At 28.3% G+C, this 17,316-nt stretch overlaps 2 protein-coding genes across 4 annotated transcripts; one reads left to right on the plus strand and one right to left on the minus strand.

Annotated features, from left to right (window-relative positions):
* Positions 1-1,008: 1,008 nt before the first annotated feature.
* Positions 1,009-5,094, minus strand: LOC114177889 (uncharacterized). Of its 3 annotated transcripts, none has more exons than XM_085671484.1 (8): positions 4,955-5,094; positions 4,476-4,592; positions 4,034-4,260; positions 3,726-3,937; positions 3,500-3,602; positions 2,983-3,368; positions 2,357-2,849; positions 1,009-2,190 (listed from the first exon to the last, which is right to left on the minus strand). In XM_085671484.1, the coding sequence occupies exons 3-8, from the start codon at positions 4,115-4,117 to the stop codon at positions 1,030-1,032; spliced, it is 2,439 nt and encodes an 812-aa protein (XP_085527610.1). In that variant the 5' UTR covers positions 4,118-4,260; positions 4,476-4,592; positions 4,955-5,094; the 3' UTR covers positions 1,009-1,029. The 3 variants fall into 3 exon arrangements, with proteins under 3 accessions (XP_085527610.1, XP_027919279.2, XP_085527609.1); XM_028063478.2 differs by lacking the exon at positions 4,955-5,094 and adding an exon at positions 4,719-4,948 and having other exon boundaries at positions 2,983-3,353; XM_085671483.1 differs by lacking the exon at positions 4,955-5,094 and adding an exon at positions 4,719-4,948.
* A 9,382-nt stretch (positions 5,095-14,476) lies between these two features.
* LOC114175793 (protein MIZU-KUSSEI 1-like) lies at positions 14,477-15,349 on the plus strand. The gene has a single exon (XM_028060598.2). It carries the CDS (start codon positions 14,503-14,505, stop codon positions 15,184-15,186), a length of 684 nt encoding a protein of 227 aa, XP_027916399.2. The 5' UTR covers positions 14,477-14,502; the 3' UTR covers positions 15,187-15,349.
* The last annotated feature ends 1,967 nt before the right edge of the window (positions 15,350-17,316 follow it).

Consider the following 17,316-nt stretch of genomic DNA (forward strand, 5'->3'; position numbering starts at 1 on the left):
AATATCTAAGATTTATAAAATATGCAATATGGTCATCATAGAACTTGCAAAATTTAAAGCAATTGAGAAAATGAAAAATAGATATATTCCGTGAAGAGAGCCACGATAATTGAAAAAATCACATTGGGAAGCCCGTAAACAAGTTTCAACACAAGCAACTACAAAAGCTAAATGGGTTTTTAGTACCAAATTTAATTAAACGGTTTCATAAATAAATACAGAAAAATTATATTTTGACTCCCATTTTTTTAACTCTCATTTTTTACTTTCTGATGTGATTTTAGTGTGGGACTGATTCTTTCAAAGAAAAATATAGTGATACATTGATCAATAACTTACACTAAATCACGTCAAAAAATAAAGAATGTGATTCAAAAAATAAGAGTCATAATATCATTATCCATAAATACATAATAAACTTGGCAATCGGTTATGTTGAGTTGTTTGGACACCCTACAACAAGAGTGTTTTGTATCTAACAAGAAAAAAAAGTTTCCACGCAATGCAAAAGATTGCTTATTAGGTCACGTTATTTCTCAACAAGGAGTTTTCATGGAACCACAAAAAATTGAAATTTATGGCAATGACCTATTCCAAAGACCAATAGGCTTGTGGAAGGGTTTTTGATCTAACAAGGTATAATTCACGTTTTATATGAAATTATGGCAAAATAACCAAAGCTTTGAAAATGCTATGACAAAAAGAAAATGTTGAGTTGACTCAAAACACAACCAAGTCAACCTAACGCCTTTAGATAGCTGCATAAAGCTATTACCTCTAGTTTAGTATTGTCGATGCTTGATTTTTCCCTAGTCTTTTTTCATAAAATGCAACACTTGGAGAAAAGTATTAGAGATTGTACTATTCCAAGACAAAAAAAAAAACCATAACTTTTTTCAACAAAACATTCACAAACACATATCTCGACTTGTCGTAACAAAATACTATCGACTAACGTTTGTGGATCAAAGAAATACTAGTATAGTCATTGGTATATGGAAACAAAACTGAGATGAAAAAGATTGCTATTCAAAGCCACCTCTTATAAACCAATATGTAAAGTCTCTTAACCAGCTGGCCAACTATAAAATAGCCAAGAAAAAGAAGAAACAAAAGTCCGAAATATGAGAGAGGAAGAAGGGAGAATCCCATGACCTTCCCAATGGGTGTGAAAGGAAGAGCAATTCCAATGGCAGAAGTGACAACAGTGGAGAAAATCACAGGCCAAGATGCAACCTCCTGCATGAAAGGGATTTTCTCAGTCCTGATCAAGTGGATGATCAGGGTCTGCAACAGAAGACCTTCAATGAACCAAGCTGTATGAAAAAACTTCTGAGTCACATCAGTGTAAGCCTTGTAATAAAACCAAAGAAGCATGAGTGTTGCAACATCACACAGAGTGCACACTGATCCATTCCACACTATGAACATCGACAACCCTCTTTCTGAGGATTTGTGAGGTGTCTTCACATACTCTTCATCCATCTTGTCCCAGGCTATGGCAATCTGTCCCACACTGTAGATGAAATTCTGAGTCAGAAGCTGTGTAGAAGTTAAGGGCTCGTACTTGAACACCAGTGTTGCTATCAGCAGTGAAATCACACTTCCCAAGTTAGCAATCACTGACATCTTAACATACTTCATTGTGTTGCCAAAACTCAGTCTTCCGTGCTCCACTCCCGCAACAAGCACGTTCAGATCTTTCTCAAGCAAGATAATATCTGCCATGTCTTTTGCAATGGCCACTCCTGAATCCACAGAAATGCTTACATTCGCAGCATCCAAAGCCAGTGAATCATTCACTCCATCTCCCAAGAACCCAACAACATGGTTTCCAACCGTTTGCAAGGATTGCACCACATGGAGTTTCTGAATTGGAGTGAGACGTGCTAGTACTGTGGCTCTTTTCACTGTCTCATGAAACGTGTCTTGGTCAAGTAGCTCTAGTTCAGGACCTGTTATTACATGATCGATGCTTATTCCAACTTCTCTGCATACCCTTGTTGTCAGGGAGAGGGAATCGCCAGTTAAAACCTTTGCTTTCACTCCCTTCTCACACAACCGCCACAGTGCTTGCTTTGCTGTGTCCTTAGGTGGGTCGAAAAATGTTATCAGACCAAGGAACACCATGTCTTTTTCGACATCCTCGTCTTCTCTCTTGCTTCCGTTACTTGTTTCACACGTTTGCGGCTGCAATGTCACATGTAATATGAAATAGTCACTGAGGTGCTCCTATGAGAAGAGAAATTTAAAGAAGACACAGGAAGTGATTCTAAGCCTGTTATACTATATTGATGCAAAAGCAAATCAATGTCATTGGTATGAAAAGAAAGATTGAAAAGAAGAAAAGACACACCATTTCCATTTCCAGCTTCCTTATAGCTACTCCTAGAATCCTTAACCCTTCATTGCTAATATCTTCTGAGAGATTCAAAATACGCTGATAATCATCGGAAGAGAAGGGGGAAATTTCATCTTGTTCGAAATTCTCAATAAAAGAACAAACTTTCAATACTTCTAACAGTGCTCCTTTTGTTACCATGAACCGGCCAAAGAATTCTGAGTGTCTGTCTTCTGTTTCTATGATGACAGATACTCTTCTTCTGATGAAGTCAAAAGGAATCTCATCTATCTTCCTCCACATTGATGGCCGAAACCTGAATCCATTTGAATATACAAATGCCAGAATAGCATCATCCAGAGGATACTTCTGATCGGTCTTAAAGTAAGAGTTGAGGAAGGCATAGCGCAAAACTTTTTCTTGGGGTAAACCCCTGTAATCAAGATGATTAACCATGATTGCATGATTCATTGTAAGGGAGCCTGTCTTGTCAATACAAAGAATATCCCTGCAACATTCAAAAAATATAAGTACAAGGAAAAAGAATTAGCTAGAGAATAGAAAGTTGAATCATATTTTGATACAAGTTAGTTCAATTGTCTGCAACTGCATCTGAATTTAGAGTCTAAGTTAATCCTTACATTGATCCCATATCGCGTATAGATGTTAAACTCTTTACTATGCACCTGTCTTTGGCCATAGCAAGTGCTCCTTTTGCAAGGCATGTGTTGATGATGAGGGGAAGCATTTGAGGATTCAGGACAGATGCAACAGAGATGGCAAAAAGAACGCTTTGGGTCAAATTAAGAGATGTCAAGTAAGTTACCACAAACATGATGGTAACAACTACTAGAATGACAGAAATAAGCAAGTAAAATATCCATCTGAGACCCTTTTCAAAATCATCTGGTGGCTTCTTCTTCCCAACTATTGAAAACATGGTGCTCATGTAAGTCTTGGATCCGGTTGAAACCACTAGACCTGTTCCAGTGCCTGATACCACGTTTGTGCCCTGTGATGTTAATAACTAATCAGACAAAATTCACCAAATTAATCAGACAATCTCTGATTCACCAAATTATGTTCTGTAAACTGAAGCTATAACTTGCATTGAAACAAAAATACAGACAGGGATGTGTTACTAACTCACTCACTCACCATGAAACAGATGTTTTTTAAATCCAACAAAGGAGTGTTGTAGTCTTCTCTGATATCAGCAGTTTTGTCTGTTGTCCAAGATTCCCCAGTTAGTGAGGCCTGGCTGTTAACAAGGTATGAAAAACACCATTTTTTGTTATTTAGTTATCTAAAATGGCAAAGGGTAGAATACAGGTGTCCGCTGTCATTTACTAAACAAGTAGATTTTCCAATTGACATAATATACCTTACAACAAGTTGTTTTGAAGATAATAATCTGATATCTCCAGGAAAGAGGTCTCCAGGTTCAAAAATTACAATATCACCAGGAACTACATCCCTATGATCCACTTGAACAACAAGTTCTTTCTGAACAACTCTACCAGCGCATCTTTGAACTTTTATTGGACATTTTACAAATTCTGAAAGCTTCATTGCTGCTTTTGAGCTGCTGTATTCCTAGTATACACAAACGAAAGGTCCGAGGTTAGAGTGAAAGGAAGAGAAAACCCCATTATTCCACTACTTCAATGCAACAAACCAACGAAGAAAAACCTGATAGAAACGGAGGGTGACACTGATGAAAACCAACACTAGCATGATAAATCCATTTGGACTGTCACGGGCAATGAATGACATAACTGACAGAATAATCAGAATGATGTTAAAAGGGTGGAAAAGAGCGTTCCATAGAAGATTCCACCATCTTGGAAAGGAATACTCAAGTGGAACATTTGGCCCATTTTCCCTAAGTCTCCTCTCTGCTTCTGTGAAACTTAAGCCTGCCAATATGACACAAAACTTCAGGGTGATGCTCAATTCTCTTACAATTTAAGTTTAGTTTTAACTTAATCTCACAAATGATCTTATAAAGCATCCCCTTGAAGTTGCAGATTAAACCAACCCTTATAAAAATGAGGATTATCCAAGTGTAATAAGCATTATTTAAACCATATCTATAATTAACGATAGACTAAATCATAGTGAAGACACTTGCCTCTTTCAGTGGACCTAACGTACTCAAAGACCAAGTTCTTGTCGGTCTGAGCCAAAGTGTATAACCAAGAGTAGACTTTCTCCTCGTCCTCGGTTTTTGAGCCTCCGTCAAGTTTTCCTACAATTAAACTCACCCCATATAAGCAGAAGACGAAAAACAACACCTTGGTATGTAACAAAACAGTAGCTACTAATTAGTAGTAACATGGTAGAGAGTGGAAGAAGAAAGCATGGTGAGGAATACTTGAAGGAATGAAGCGGCGAAAGAATCGAAAGAGTGAAAAGGGAAAGCGATCTTTGTGGGAACTTGGTCGGTCTACAAGTGTTTGCCTTATAGTATTGGATTTAGGAAGCATGTAATGACTGGTGAGATTGACAAAGAGATTGGAAATTTTGGTTTTTGCCATGAGGGCATTGAAATAATGGGAGAGAAAGAGGAGAGGAGAGAGTTGAGAGAAAAAAAGAGAGAAGCATTTGTACTTGTTGTTGTTTGAATAGAAGGTGAAGAGAGTATGCAACTTTTGTCCACCTTGTGTTACTTCCCGGGCATGCCTCTAACCAACGAAACAAGGATGACAGTTAGGTGAGTCACCTTGGTGTTTGCTTTCTTGCACATAGCTTGCCAAACATTACTCTTTCAAAAATTATTTCACACCCATTTCCATATATTCCAAATTATAGTTATTTTGTCTCTTTCTATTATTTTAGCCACTATTTCATAATTATAAAATAGATTAATTCAATCTTTTTAGTATTTTTTTTTTCAAATTCATCTAATAATCTCGCATCGATCAAAACTTGAAATATACATTTTTATTTTAACCTTTTGAAATATTAAATTATGAAAAAATTTCAACTTTCAAAACATGTAATAGGAGTATATATAAAATCTTAGACCTTGCCCGATAACTAACCAATTATTTTTATTTTATTTTTTATATTAAAAAAAATATTTGACTGTATAAATATTTTAAAATAAATTAAAATAATTATTATCTTTAAATTTATTTATTATATTTAAGAATGGAATTATTAATTATTTGGGGTTAAAAATCCACAAAAGGCATGAGCATATATTTCTTTGGAGAAACAATAAACTAGAATTGTAAAACTTGAAATAAGAAGCCCAAACATCATGGAAGGAAGAAAAGAGCAGTTAATAGTATCCTCTATGGACGCGACGGTTTACGCCGCCACCGGGGAGACAGAACGATGAAGGGAGAACCGCATGGAAGGAGCGGAGGAACCGCAGAGGCTCACGATGGAGGAAGAAGCTTCAAGAGAAAATGAACGAGGAAGGCGTAGCGGTGTGGGTAGGTGAAGGTTTTGCATTTTAGGATTTTTTTTTTTTTGTGTGTAAAGGTAAAACTGGGATTTTAAATTTTATGAGGTACAGATAGGGATGGCAACGGGGCGGGAACGGGTATCATGATCTCATCCCCATCTCCATAATAAAAATTCATCTCCATCCCCATCCCCAAACCCAACGGGTATACAACTTTTGACTCATCCCCATCCCCACCGGGTAACGGGTATTTTCTTATACTCATACCCATACCCATTTTTTTATTGTTCCATATATCAATTAAATATTTTTTATAAAAAAAATTTAAAAATCACACCAACGGAATCATGATACTATCAAAATATTCAATATTAAAATAACATACTCTTTTTTATTTTCATGATGTCAAATATTAAGAAAAATATTATAATAGTATAAATATCAAATTAAAGTATCAAATAACAACTAAATAAAATTCAAATAATTATATAAAAGCTAAAAAATTACACATTACTAAAATTTTATAATAACCAAAATATTTATTAATTTTACAAATGATCAGTGGTTTCATTTGCATTCGATCCACCTACACATAGAAAAAAAATGAAAAATTAGATATGATATAATAATTGAAATTGAAAATTTTAATTACTAGAATATAATGTACCTTCTTCATCAGATTCATTTTCACTCATGAGAACATCTTTTCCTTTTAATTTTTTAACACCTACAAACACCAAATGTAGAATATTAGATGAGAATTCACAAAAAATACTAACAAAAAATATTAATAAATTTGAGTAACTTACCTAGATGGTTTGAGTTTCATATCCAACTTCTTGTACACATCAAAGCCTCTATAGTAAATAATTAAACATTATCATGAAACAAAAAATAAATAATAAATAAAATTATCATAAAGGAATAAAGATAATTAAATGTGTGACCCAAATTTGAGAATATCCATTTGAACATAACATAACGGAAAAAAAAATGTATAATTAAGATTATGATAAAAGGAAAAGTACCTTGAAGATCTGCTTAAACCTTAAAGAACAAGCCAAACAATTAAAAGAGAGTAAAAAAGTGTATAACCAAAGTAACAAAAAGAAGAGCTACAAAATAAGAGTCAAACATTTTCATGAAAATAAATAAATAAATAAAGATAATCAAATGTGTAACCTAAAAATTATTTCATAGAATGAAATTGAGGAACACCTATTTGAACATAACCATGTACAGAGAGTAAAAATTATGTAATAAGAAGAAGAAAAATTACCTTCAAAATTAAATCTTGAAAAATAAACCAGACAATTGAGAGAGTAAACAAAGTGTATAACAAAAAACAAAGAGAATGAGAAATATGTTATATATATATATATATATATATATATATATATATATATATATATATATATATATATTATATTATATTATATATTAATATATATTACTATGTATATATATATATATTATATGTGTGGATATCTTATGTTTATATATATATATAATTATTTATATATATATAAATAATTATATATATATATATATATATATATATATATATATTATATTATATTATATATTAATATATATTACTATGTATATATATTTATAGATATATATTTATTTTAAGTATATATTATATTATATTATATAATAATATAAATATAATAATATATATTATATTATTATATATATATATATTATATGTATATGCATAGATATTTTATGCTTTTATATATTTATATATATATATATATATATATATATTATATTATATTATATATTAATATATATTACTATGTATATATATTTATAGATATATATTTATTTTAAGTATATATTATATTATATTATATAATAATATAAATATAATAATATATATTATATTATTATATATATATATATTATATGTATATGTGTAGATATTTTATGCTTTTATATATATATATATATATATATATATATATATATATATATATATATATATATTATATTATATTATATATTAATATATATTACTATGTATATATATTTATAGATATATATTTATTTTAAGTATATATTATATTATATTATATAATAATATAAATATAATAATATATATTATATTATTATATATATATATATTATATGTATATGCGTAGATATTTTATGCTTTTATTTATATATATATATATATATATATATATATATATATATATATATATTATATTATATTATATATTAATATATATTACTATGTATATATATTTATAGATATATATTTATTTTAAGTATATATTATATTATATTATATAATAATATAAATATAATAATATATATTATATTATTATATATATATATATTATATGTATATGCGTAGATATTTTATGCTTTTATATATATATATATATATATATTATATTATATTATATATTAATATATATTACTATGTATATATATATATATTATATGTGTGGATATCTTATGTTTATATATATATATAATTATTTATATATATTATATTATATATTATATTATTATTATTATGTATATATATTATATGTGTGGATATCTTATGTTTATATATATATATATATATATATTTATAGATATATATTTATTTTAAGTATATATTATATTATATTATATAATAATATAAATATAATAATATATATTATATTATTATATATATATATATTATATGTATATGCGTAGATATTTTATGCTTTTATATATATATATATATATATATATATATATATATATAGATATATTTCTTTTAAATTTTTATAAATTTGTCATGTTATAAATTTGTTTATAAAAGATCTCACTAGTTAAATGATTAATTTGTTTTATACGTATATATTATATATATTATATTATATTATTATGTATATATATTATATGTATATTATATTATATTATATTATATTACATGTATATTGTAAATATATATATATATATAAGTATATTTTATTTATATGTATATATACTATATTATATTATATTATATTATATTATATTATATTTTATGTGTAAATATATTATTTATTTATATATATTTTTTAGATTATTTAATAAATTATAAATAGTTTAGTAATTTAAGCGGGGACGGATATTTGGGCGGGTATATATATATCCCCATCCCCATCCCCAGTTGAAAATTTCGGGTATTACCCATACCCATACCCATACCCAGTCAAAGCGGGGATTCCCCGTCAAAACGGGGACGGGTTCAGATAATACCCACGGGCACAGGTTTATTTGCCATCTCTAGGTGCAGAAAGGAAATATTAGGGTGCGGGAAGGAGCACCCGCGCATTAAGAGTGCTGGTGTGCCCAATCAAAATATTAGTAAGCCTTATGAATTTCAATTCGATGTAGCCCAAATTTACTAATATTTGAAATATGATATAAGCATCCATAATATTAGATAAATGTAATTGTTACAAATTATTTTTTCATAAAATACATCACGTTTATAAGTTCACAATATTCTAAATAGAACAAAGTATCTAATGGACTCTGAAAGATATAAGTGTTTGCTTAATTGAATTTTTTTTATTTTTTTTCACTTGAGTCCTTATTTTTTTTTTAATTGTCAAGTTAATCATTATATTTTGAAAGCTATAACTATTTTGCAATTCTTTTTCATTTGGATGTTAAATATTATTGTAGTTGTATAGAAATAAGTTGAAAGGATCTTCACGCATTGTCTTTGATGAAAATTTGGATTCTCTTTTAATTTTTTCTAAATATTTTTATAGTTGTACTTTCAAAATATAGTGATGGTCATTTATTTTGAAGTTTTAAAATATATTAACAAATTTTTTAAAATATTAATACAGTATGTTTTTAATGTTCAACAAAAAAAATTATACCAAAAAATATAGTAAAATATCTAAACTTGTAAAAGGGGTTTTAAAGCTCTTATTAAAAGGTTATATGAAAATTTTGTTTAGTTTATAAAACATATTATTACCTTTGAGAAAGTATGTCGAACAAGATAGTGGATTGATTATGTTTTTTTCATTTGGAGTTGCTTGTCAAATGATAAGAAAGGGTTACCTTTGCAAATATATTACTGTAAGGATAAGATTGGTAAAATTTTGACCCATTTTCACAGTGTACTACAAGTCAAAACATTACCAAAATATACAAGGAAATAACATAATATAAATATAAACCACCAAATGAGAAGCTACCTATTTTTCTTATTTAACTCTATACATATTCTCATATGATTCAAGAAGGGTACAAATCACACTTTATCAAATTAATTTTATAAGATTAAATTAAGTAATAAAGTTAACTTTTATAAAATAAATAGCATTAGTATAATATTAGAGTCATTCAAAATTTATCATAATCAATTTTGTAAAATCTATCTCGAAATGTTTAGTCATGAGTTATCTAATCAAATTTATTGAATCTATCTTAATATATATCTGGTTCTTAATATAAAGAATGTATTGAAGATTTTAGATTTCGTAGAGACATAACTCATTTAAAGGATATAGGTATAATCCTTAAAATTCAGAATAATAAGAAAAAGATGAAGACAAATGGTGACTAATGAGCTTAAGAAGTCTTCACATTTTGTAACTAAAAGAATTATGTTTTAATGTATTAATTTTATAATAGTCTATGCATCATTTAATAATTGAAGATATTTGATTTGACAATATAGATTTATAGTTACGAAATTTTGATTTAAGTGAATTTATCTTATTAACCTGAATGTGAGTGCAGAAGAAGAAGCTGAAAAGGAAGATGTATCTTATGAATATGAATATGAGTATGAAGATTTTAAGGTACATTTACTTGTCTTGATATTGATATATTTCTTCACAACATATTTTGGGACCCTCTATGCTTCACCATTGTCTTATTTGGTGGTAAACAGGTCAAATTTCAAATCCCACTATGGGTTTGCTGAATTATTAGTGTTACTGAAAACTAGTGTAAATCTTTACTAAATATTTTGAGATATCAAAATAAATATACAAAATTTTGCAGGTGTCACATATATAAAAATATACTAAAATTAAAATAAATTTATATATATATATATATATATATATATATATTATAATTTATATAATTTAAAAAATTAGGGAGGTCAAAGTCCTCCTAAAACTATGAAAAACTCGAGGAAACTGTAATCGTTAAAAAGTTACTCTTAAAAATGTAAATTAATCTAAAAGCCACTTAGTATAAACAAAACATTTAATATTTTATAAAAAATAAAATTTGTAAATATATTGTTTCAAATAAGAAATAAAATTTGTAAATATATTGTTTTAAGATTTTGAATTAGAAGTAGCTTTAAAATTTTGTTAATTGGTTGATGTTTTATAATATCAGCACTAATAGATCATCTTAATGACCAATTTTAACAAGTACAGTACATCATATTAAGAAGTTCAAATAAATGCTTACTTTTTTCTTTTCTTATGTTTTCTCATTCAAACATTTTAAAAAAGTATCAAATTATATGGGGTCTCTTGATGAAGTTGAAAATTAATCTATATATATATATAACTTGTTAATAATTGAGTTAGGTTACGAGTCCCATTAACATGAAAATAATGCAAATAAAATCACTATTAATTATTCATGAAAATAATGTTTGGAAAAGTATAAAATGTAAAAAGACTTTGCATAATGTGTGTTGTATGTGTGTTATAGTTTTGTTTTGTAATGAAATGTCAAAATTGGTTTTAAATATATTCTTTTAAAATATGAATATCTTTTAGTTAAAAAAAGAAAAACATTGTGGAGAAAATTATGCATAATTTCTTTGCGAATAGTTGCAAAAAAGTTAGACACTGGAAAGTAAGAAGATTTTTTTGATAGAAAAATAATAGAATTCAATCCATTGGTATATACACAGGTAATTTGATTTGATTGAATTAGTAAAGATAGGTAACTTGTTATGCCATGTAACGAAAAAAAATTTCCTTAAATATATTTTTTTAAATATAAAATTGTTTTTTTGTTAAGAAAAGAAAAAAATAGTACATAAAATTAAAACAAATGATTATTGAAAAGTATTATTGACATTAAGCTATTATTGTTTAATAGACAAATAATAATTATGAAAAAGGGAAAGTGTGCATATGAACATTACTATTGAAGTCAAATTTGTTGTAATCGATCTCACATATCTGCGTCTGTCTCCTCATCTCACGCTCGATTTTCTCTTTTAAAACTTCCTCCGTAAACCATTCATCTCAAATTATATTTTTTAATTGATTAATTTTTTATTTTTTAATTATAATAAAGTTATATTTTTTAACCAATATAAGGAAGTTTGTCAAAACTTTGTTAAAATCTTTGGTAACCTATAATAGCTCATTACTTAAACCAAACAAACACAATTTTCGCTCATATCATCTCTCATAAATAGTAAATTACTTATTCAAATATTTAAAGTAAATGTAGATTGTTTATAAATGTTATATTTGCATGGGAACTTCCAAAAATACTTTAGAAAATTTTATTGATTACAAGACTCATTTATGAGAATTTATTTTATTTTATTAGTAATAAGACTTTTTAGTCAAATATTTACTCTCTTCTACAAGAGAAGTTTTCTTTTCCAATTTTACTCTCTCCTACATCAGAATTCAGGTTAACTTTCCTCCATTAACTCTATGAAACATTTTTTAAGTATAACATTGCTCAAAAAAGTTTTAACTTCCAAAACGAAATATTAATGTTAACAATATTATTTCAATAAATTTGAGATGTAAATATCAGTGTCATTTATGAAAAAAAAAATAAATAAAAACTTCCTCAACCATTCAAACATTATATTAGTGTCGAACATAATTGAATAGAAGCTGATTTCACTTTTGTTACATAGAAGAATAATTTTATTTCTCATTAGCTCTTTCAAAAAATGTTGGATTTAGACTTTTGGATTCTCTTTAAATTTTTCCTATATTATTATCTTGTTGTGCTCTTCTAAAATGTATGATGGATACTGATTTTAATAGTAATTTAAATACTCGATGAGAGGAAAACAAAAAAAATTTAGTTGAGAATTTGGATCGATGGATTTATCATAATCAATTATTAAGTATCATTATAGCTGTCAAAATAGGTAATTCGACCGATCCGACTCGATCCATTATGAGTTGATCACTTAGTGAGTCAATCCAACCCGGCTCACTAATTAGCGAGCCAAAAAAATTTCAATCCAACCCGGCTCACTAATTAGCGAGCCAAAAAAATTTCAACCCAACCCGACCCGACCCACCGTGAGTTGGTAGGTTAAACGAGTTTACTTACGAGCTCACTTAATCAAAAAAAATTATTTTTTTACTTTTTGAGTCAAAACTAGATCATAATTCTAATTAAAATCTAAATAAACTTTAATACAATCCAAATACAAACCAAAATCACAAAAATACAAATTATCTATGTGTTGGCTAAAAAAATAACCTAACATACCTAAATACAAAGCCAACTTAACAAAAAATACTTTTGTGACTCCTTATTTGAGGGTTGACGAACCAATCAAGCTTACCACGGATTCAACCCGGATGAGCCGGATTTTAAATAAGCCAGGTCAATTTATAAAAAAATTTTAACCCAATCCAACCCGAACGCGTGGCGAGCTGGGTTGATTTGATGATTTCAACCTATTTTAAGAGTTCTAAATATCATGCATTTATAGTCATTGATAAATTCCAAATCATCGTCTTGGTTTGCATAAAATTTCATAGTGAATAGTATTTCCCTGTGACCCTTTGAGTAGCAGACAAAGAAGAGAAAGGAAAGGGGAGGACAAGAGTGGAGCAACCAGGCTAGAAAGCTAAAACCACACACATTTTTTTAGCCTCCACACAACACGCTTTGCCTCCAAAGTTCATCTCACATGCAATACGCGAATAATACATGAAAATAAGATTCAGTGCTACTTTTGTGGGTCTGCTATAATATGTCCGACATATTTTATTTTGGTCATCGAGAGCAAAAGCATATATAAAAGATGCTTGTGTCTCACTATATAAATATATAAACATTAAATTAACTTCAAATAAGAGCTTAACAGTGTGTATGAATTTGGAGTTTTGTGGTCCGAAATCTAGTGCCCTCATCATTCAATCACACTGCTCTTTTATGACTGTACGGAAATCGCTGTCCCAAACTTCCTGCATTTTTCCATCAATGTTAATTAATCGCAAAACAATGGAGCAAGAACAACACCTTCAATTATTTACACATTAACTATTATTTTCAGACACTGCTGCTCCAGCTTGATGTTTGTCATCAAAGAATAAACAAGGGAATGAGAAAAGAAAGAAAAAAAACTATCCACTGAAAGCGTGTGCATGAGTTGTTTCAGAATCAAGCAACGGGGTTTCATTAGATAAACCTTTTAGTTGGCACTCCAAAAATATCCAATCCCATTGGCTAACTCCTCACTAATCGACACATGTTACTGTGATTCGTGAATTTGTGGTTTCTTTTCAACACCACTGTTTCAGGTCAACAGTTAAATATTAACAACAAAAACAAGAAAAGACATCATATTCTATATATTTTCCTTTTTCATTATCTATAACTATCATCTGTCGGAATCAATCTTTATAAAATCTGGCATATATTCTTTAGTAGAGCCTCACACTTTAATGGCATTAATACAAATCGATAACAACCCTTTTTATTATATCTATGCATTATATAAAGAAACCCTAAACCAGGGTGATGGAGTGAAAGAATAGGAGGAAGTTAGACATAGATGGAGAGTGGCGTCACTACAGTTGACTGCGAGAAACAAGTTAGATCATGGAGGCTGCTACGTTCTCTCATGCAACTCTTAGTTCCCACATGCAACTGTGCCACCATTCTAGAAGACCGAGATGTAACAAACGAGTGCCTCCAAAACCCCACCAAATATTACTCACCATCACTCGTGATGAACTCCACCACCATCACAGGCACCATTTTCGGATACCGTAAAGGAAAGGTGAGCTTCTGCATTCAGGCAAACGCCAACTCCAACCCTATTCTCCTCCTGGAGTTGGCGGTTCCGACAACCATCTTGGCCAAGGAAATGAGAGAAGGAACACTGAGAATTGCTTTTGAGAGTGGTGGTGACGGCGAGGACAACAATAGTAAAAACAAGAACACGAACTCACTTTTGTCGACCCCTCTGTGGACTATGTACTGTAATGGGAGGAAAGTGGGGTATGCCGTTAAGCGTAGAGCGTCGAACACTGATTTTGAAGCGTTGAGGTTGATGCGTTCGGTTGTGGTCGGAACTGGGGTGGTGAAGTGCAAGAAAGAAGATGGTGAAGTGGTGTACCTTAGAGGGAGCTTTGAGAGGGTTCGTGGGTCAGAAAACTGTGAATCGTTTCACTTGATTGATCCAGAAGGGGACATGGATCAGGAGCTTAGTGTTTTCTTTTTAAGGTCCAGGTGATCTTTTTGTTTTATTTTGTTTGCACCACTTGGTTTAGCTTTTTGAGCTGTGTTTGATGATAATGGTGAACCAGAGCAAGAAGATGTAGCTAGCCATGGCTTTATTATAGTTATCCTTTCAAATTTTCATTTTCCATCGTTTCGGAGGAGAAGGCCATTCTCGATACACATTTTTTTGGCCTTCCCCTGAAACTATTAAGTGTTTTCTTTTACTGTTGTTAATTGCAAAATAAAAATGAATTATCTGCAGTATCTGTCATTGTATGAAATTTCAAAAATATCTGCATTTTTCCATTTTAATCATAACTATTGCCATTCTGGGAATTATGTTTTTACAGATATCTATAATATTTAATCATCAAGTTATTCTAAAACTAATTTAGTTTCTATTATTATATATGGAGTTGCTTCAACCATTCAGAATAAGGAAATACTCTTATAATTATTTTTTATTATTATATTTATATTATTATACTAAAATTTTAGTATTTCGTTTGGTTATAAAACAGTGAATTTAAGTATAAATTTAATAAAATAGTATAATAGGATTAAATAAAAGTAATAGTTAAAATATTTATAGAACTATTTTTATAACAGAATATATTATACATAATTTACAAAAAAAAAAAGGTAACTTCTGCAAACTTAGTAAAAAAATAATAATACATTATTAGGAAACGCACTAACAAAACCAAATAAATCTGTTTCCATAGATAATATCCGAACCTGTTTTCATTTTGAAATACAGAATTCTCGTATTGATTTGGTACGTGTATAAGTATGAGTAATATCCTATTTTCTCAATTAGATATGAAAATGAGGATGAGTGCGGATATATATATATATCCGTCTTCGTCCTCATACCCATCATAATACTTATTTTTACTCTCATCCTCATCCCTCTTTAAATCATTAAAATTCTAATTGTTTAACTTGTCATAAAATTTATTCACATCTTAAGATATTTTTTTCTCTTGTGACATTTGTACAATTATATTCAAATGATATATGTTAATTAAATATTTTTTATGATTCGCATTTGAATATTTTTACTTTTTTTAATATTTTTATTTATTGTGTATTTTTTTTTCACATGAGAATGTTTAACTCTAGTATTCAATAGCATAAAATTTTCATTTACTAGATAATATAAAAAAAAATATCTTCTTTCTTATTATTAATTTTTTGTTTCATTTGAATAATTATTTTGTTTCGCTAAAATAATTTTTGTTATATCTCAATTGTTCGACTAAGTTGATTTTGAAAAGTCTTATAAGACTAAGGTATTTGTTTTATCATATCTCTAATTATACATTTGTCTTCCTTTGTACGATCTCATGCAATGATCTATCAAATTGTTTCTAAGACACTCATTTAATATTTTTTAAATATTTTTATTTATTATTTATTTTTATAATGTAAAATATTGTTTTGATATTTTTTACATAATTATTTTTATTTTCTAACTTATTATCATAAGTGTAGTATTTTTATCATTATAATTGTATAAATAAAAATTGTGTACTATAATATAATAATTTAACGTAATTGCCATAAAAAAATTCATCACCATTCAACATATATTGGAGTTCAAAAGATGAAAGACCTATACTAAATTTTAATTATTATTCATTTAATATTTATTTTTATATGATTTTTATCAAGTGATGTGTTATAATTTTTATTAGTGTATAAAATAGATTCATTAAAATTTTAAAAATTAAAATAAAAAGACAATTAAAATATTTTTAATTTGAATATGTATTTTCCTTTTATATTATTTTTAAAATATTTTTAAATTTTATCAACTAGGTTTCATTAATATTTGCAAATTTAATAAATATTTTGATTCTTACATTACAATAAAATTTCTTATTAGTGATCAATTTTAGTGACAAAAAAATAATTAGTTATTGTAGTGACCAATTTAGATATTAATTTATAAACTAAAAATTATAATTAACTAAAATAGTGTATAAATTGGTCTCTAAAACGAGTTTGTGAGTCTGGTAGAGTATAAGGATGGCTTCACAACAAGTGTTCCTAGTCAATGCATAACACTATACTAACTTATATCCTTTCTCCTTGTGAATGATATAGTATAGCCATACAGCAAATCATCCCATTCAAA

Source organism: Vigna unguiculata, chromosome 3, assembly GCF_037176805.1.
Source record: "Vigna unguiculata cultivar grain cowpea cultivar isolate G323 ecotype 2 chromosome 3, ASM3717680v1, whole genome shotgun sequence".
NCBI classification, from domain to species: domain Eukaryota; kingdom Viridiplantae; phylum Streptophyta; class Magnoliopsida; order Fabales; family Fabaceae; genus Vigna; species Vigna unguiculata.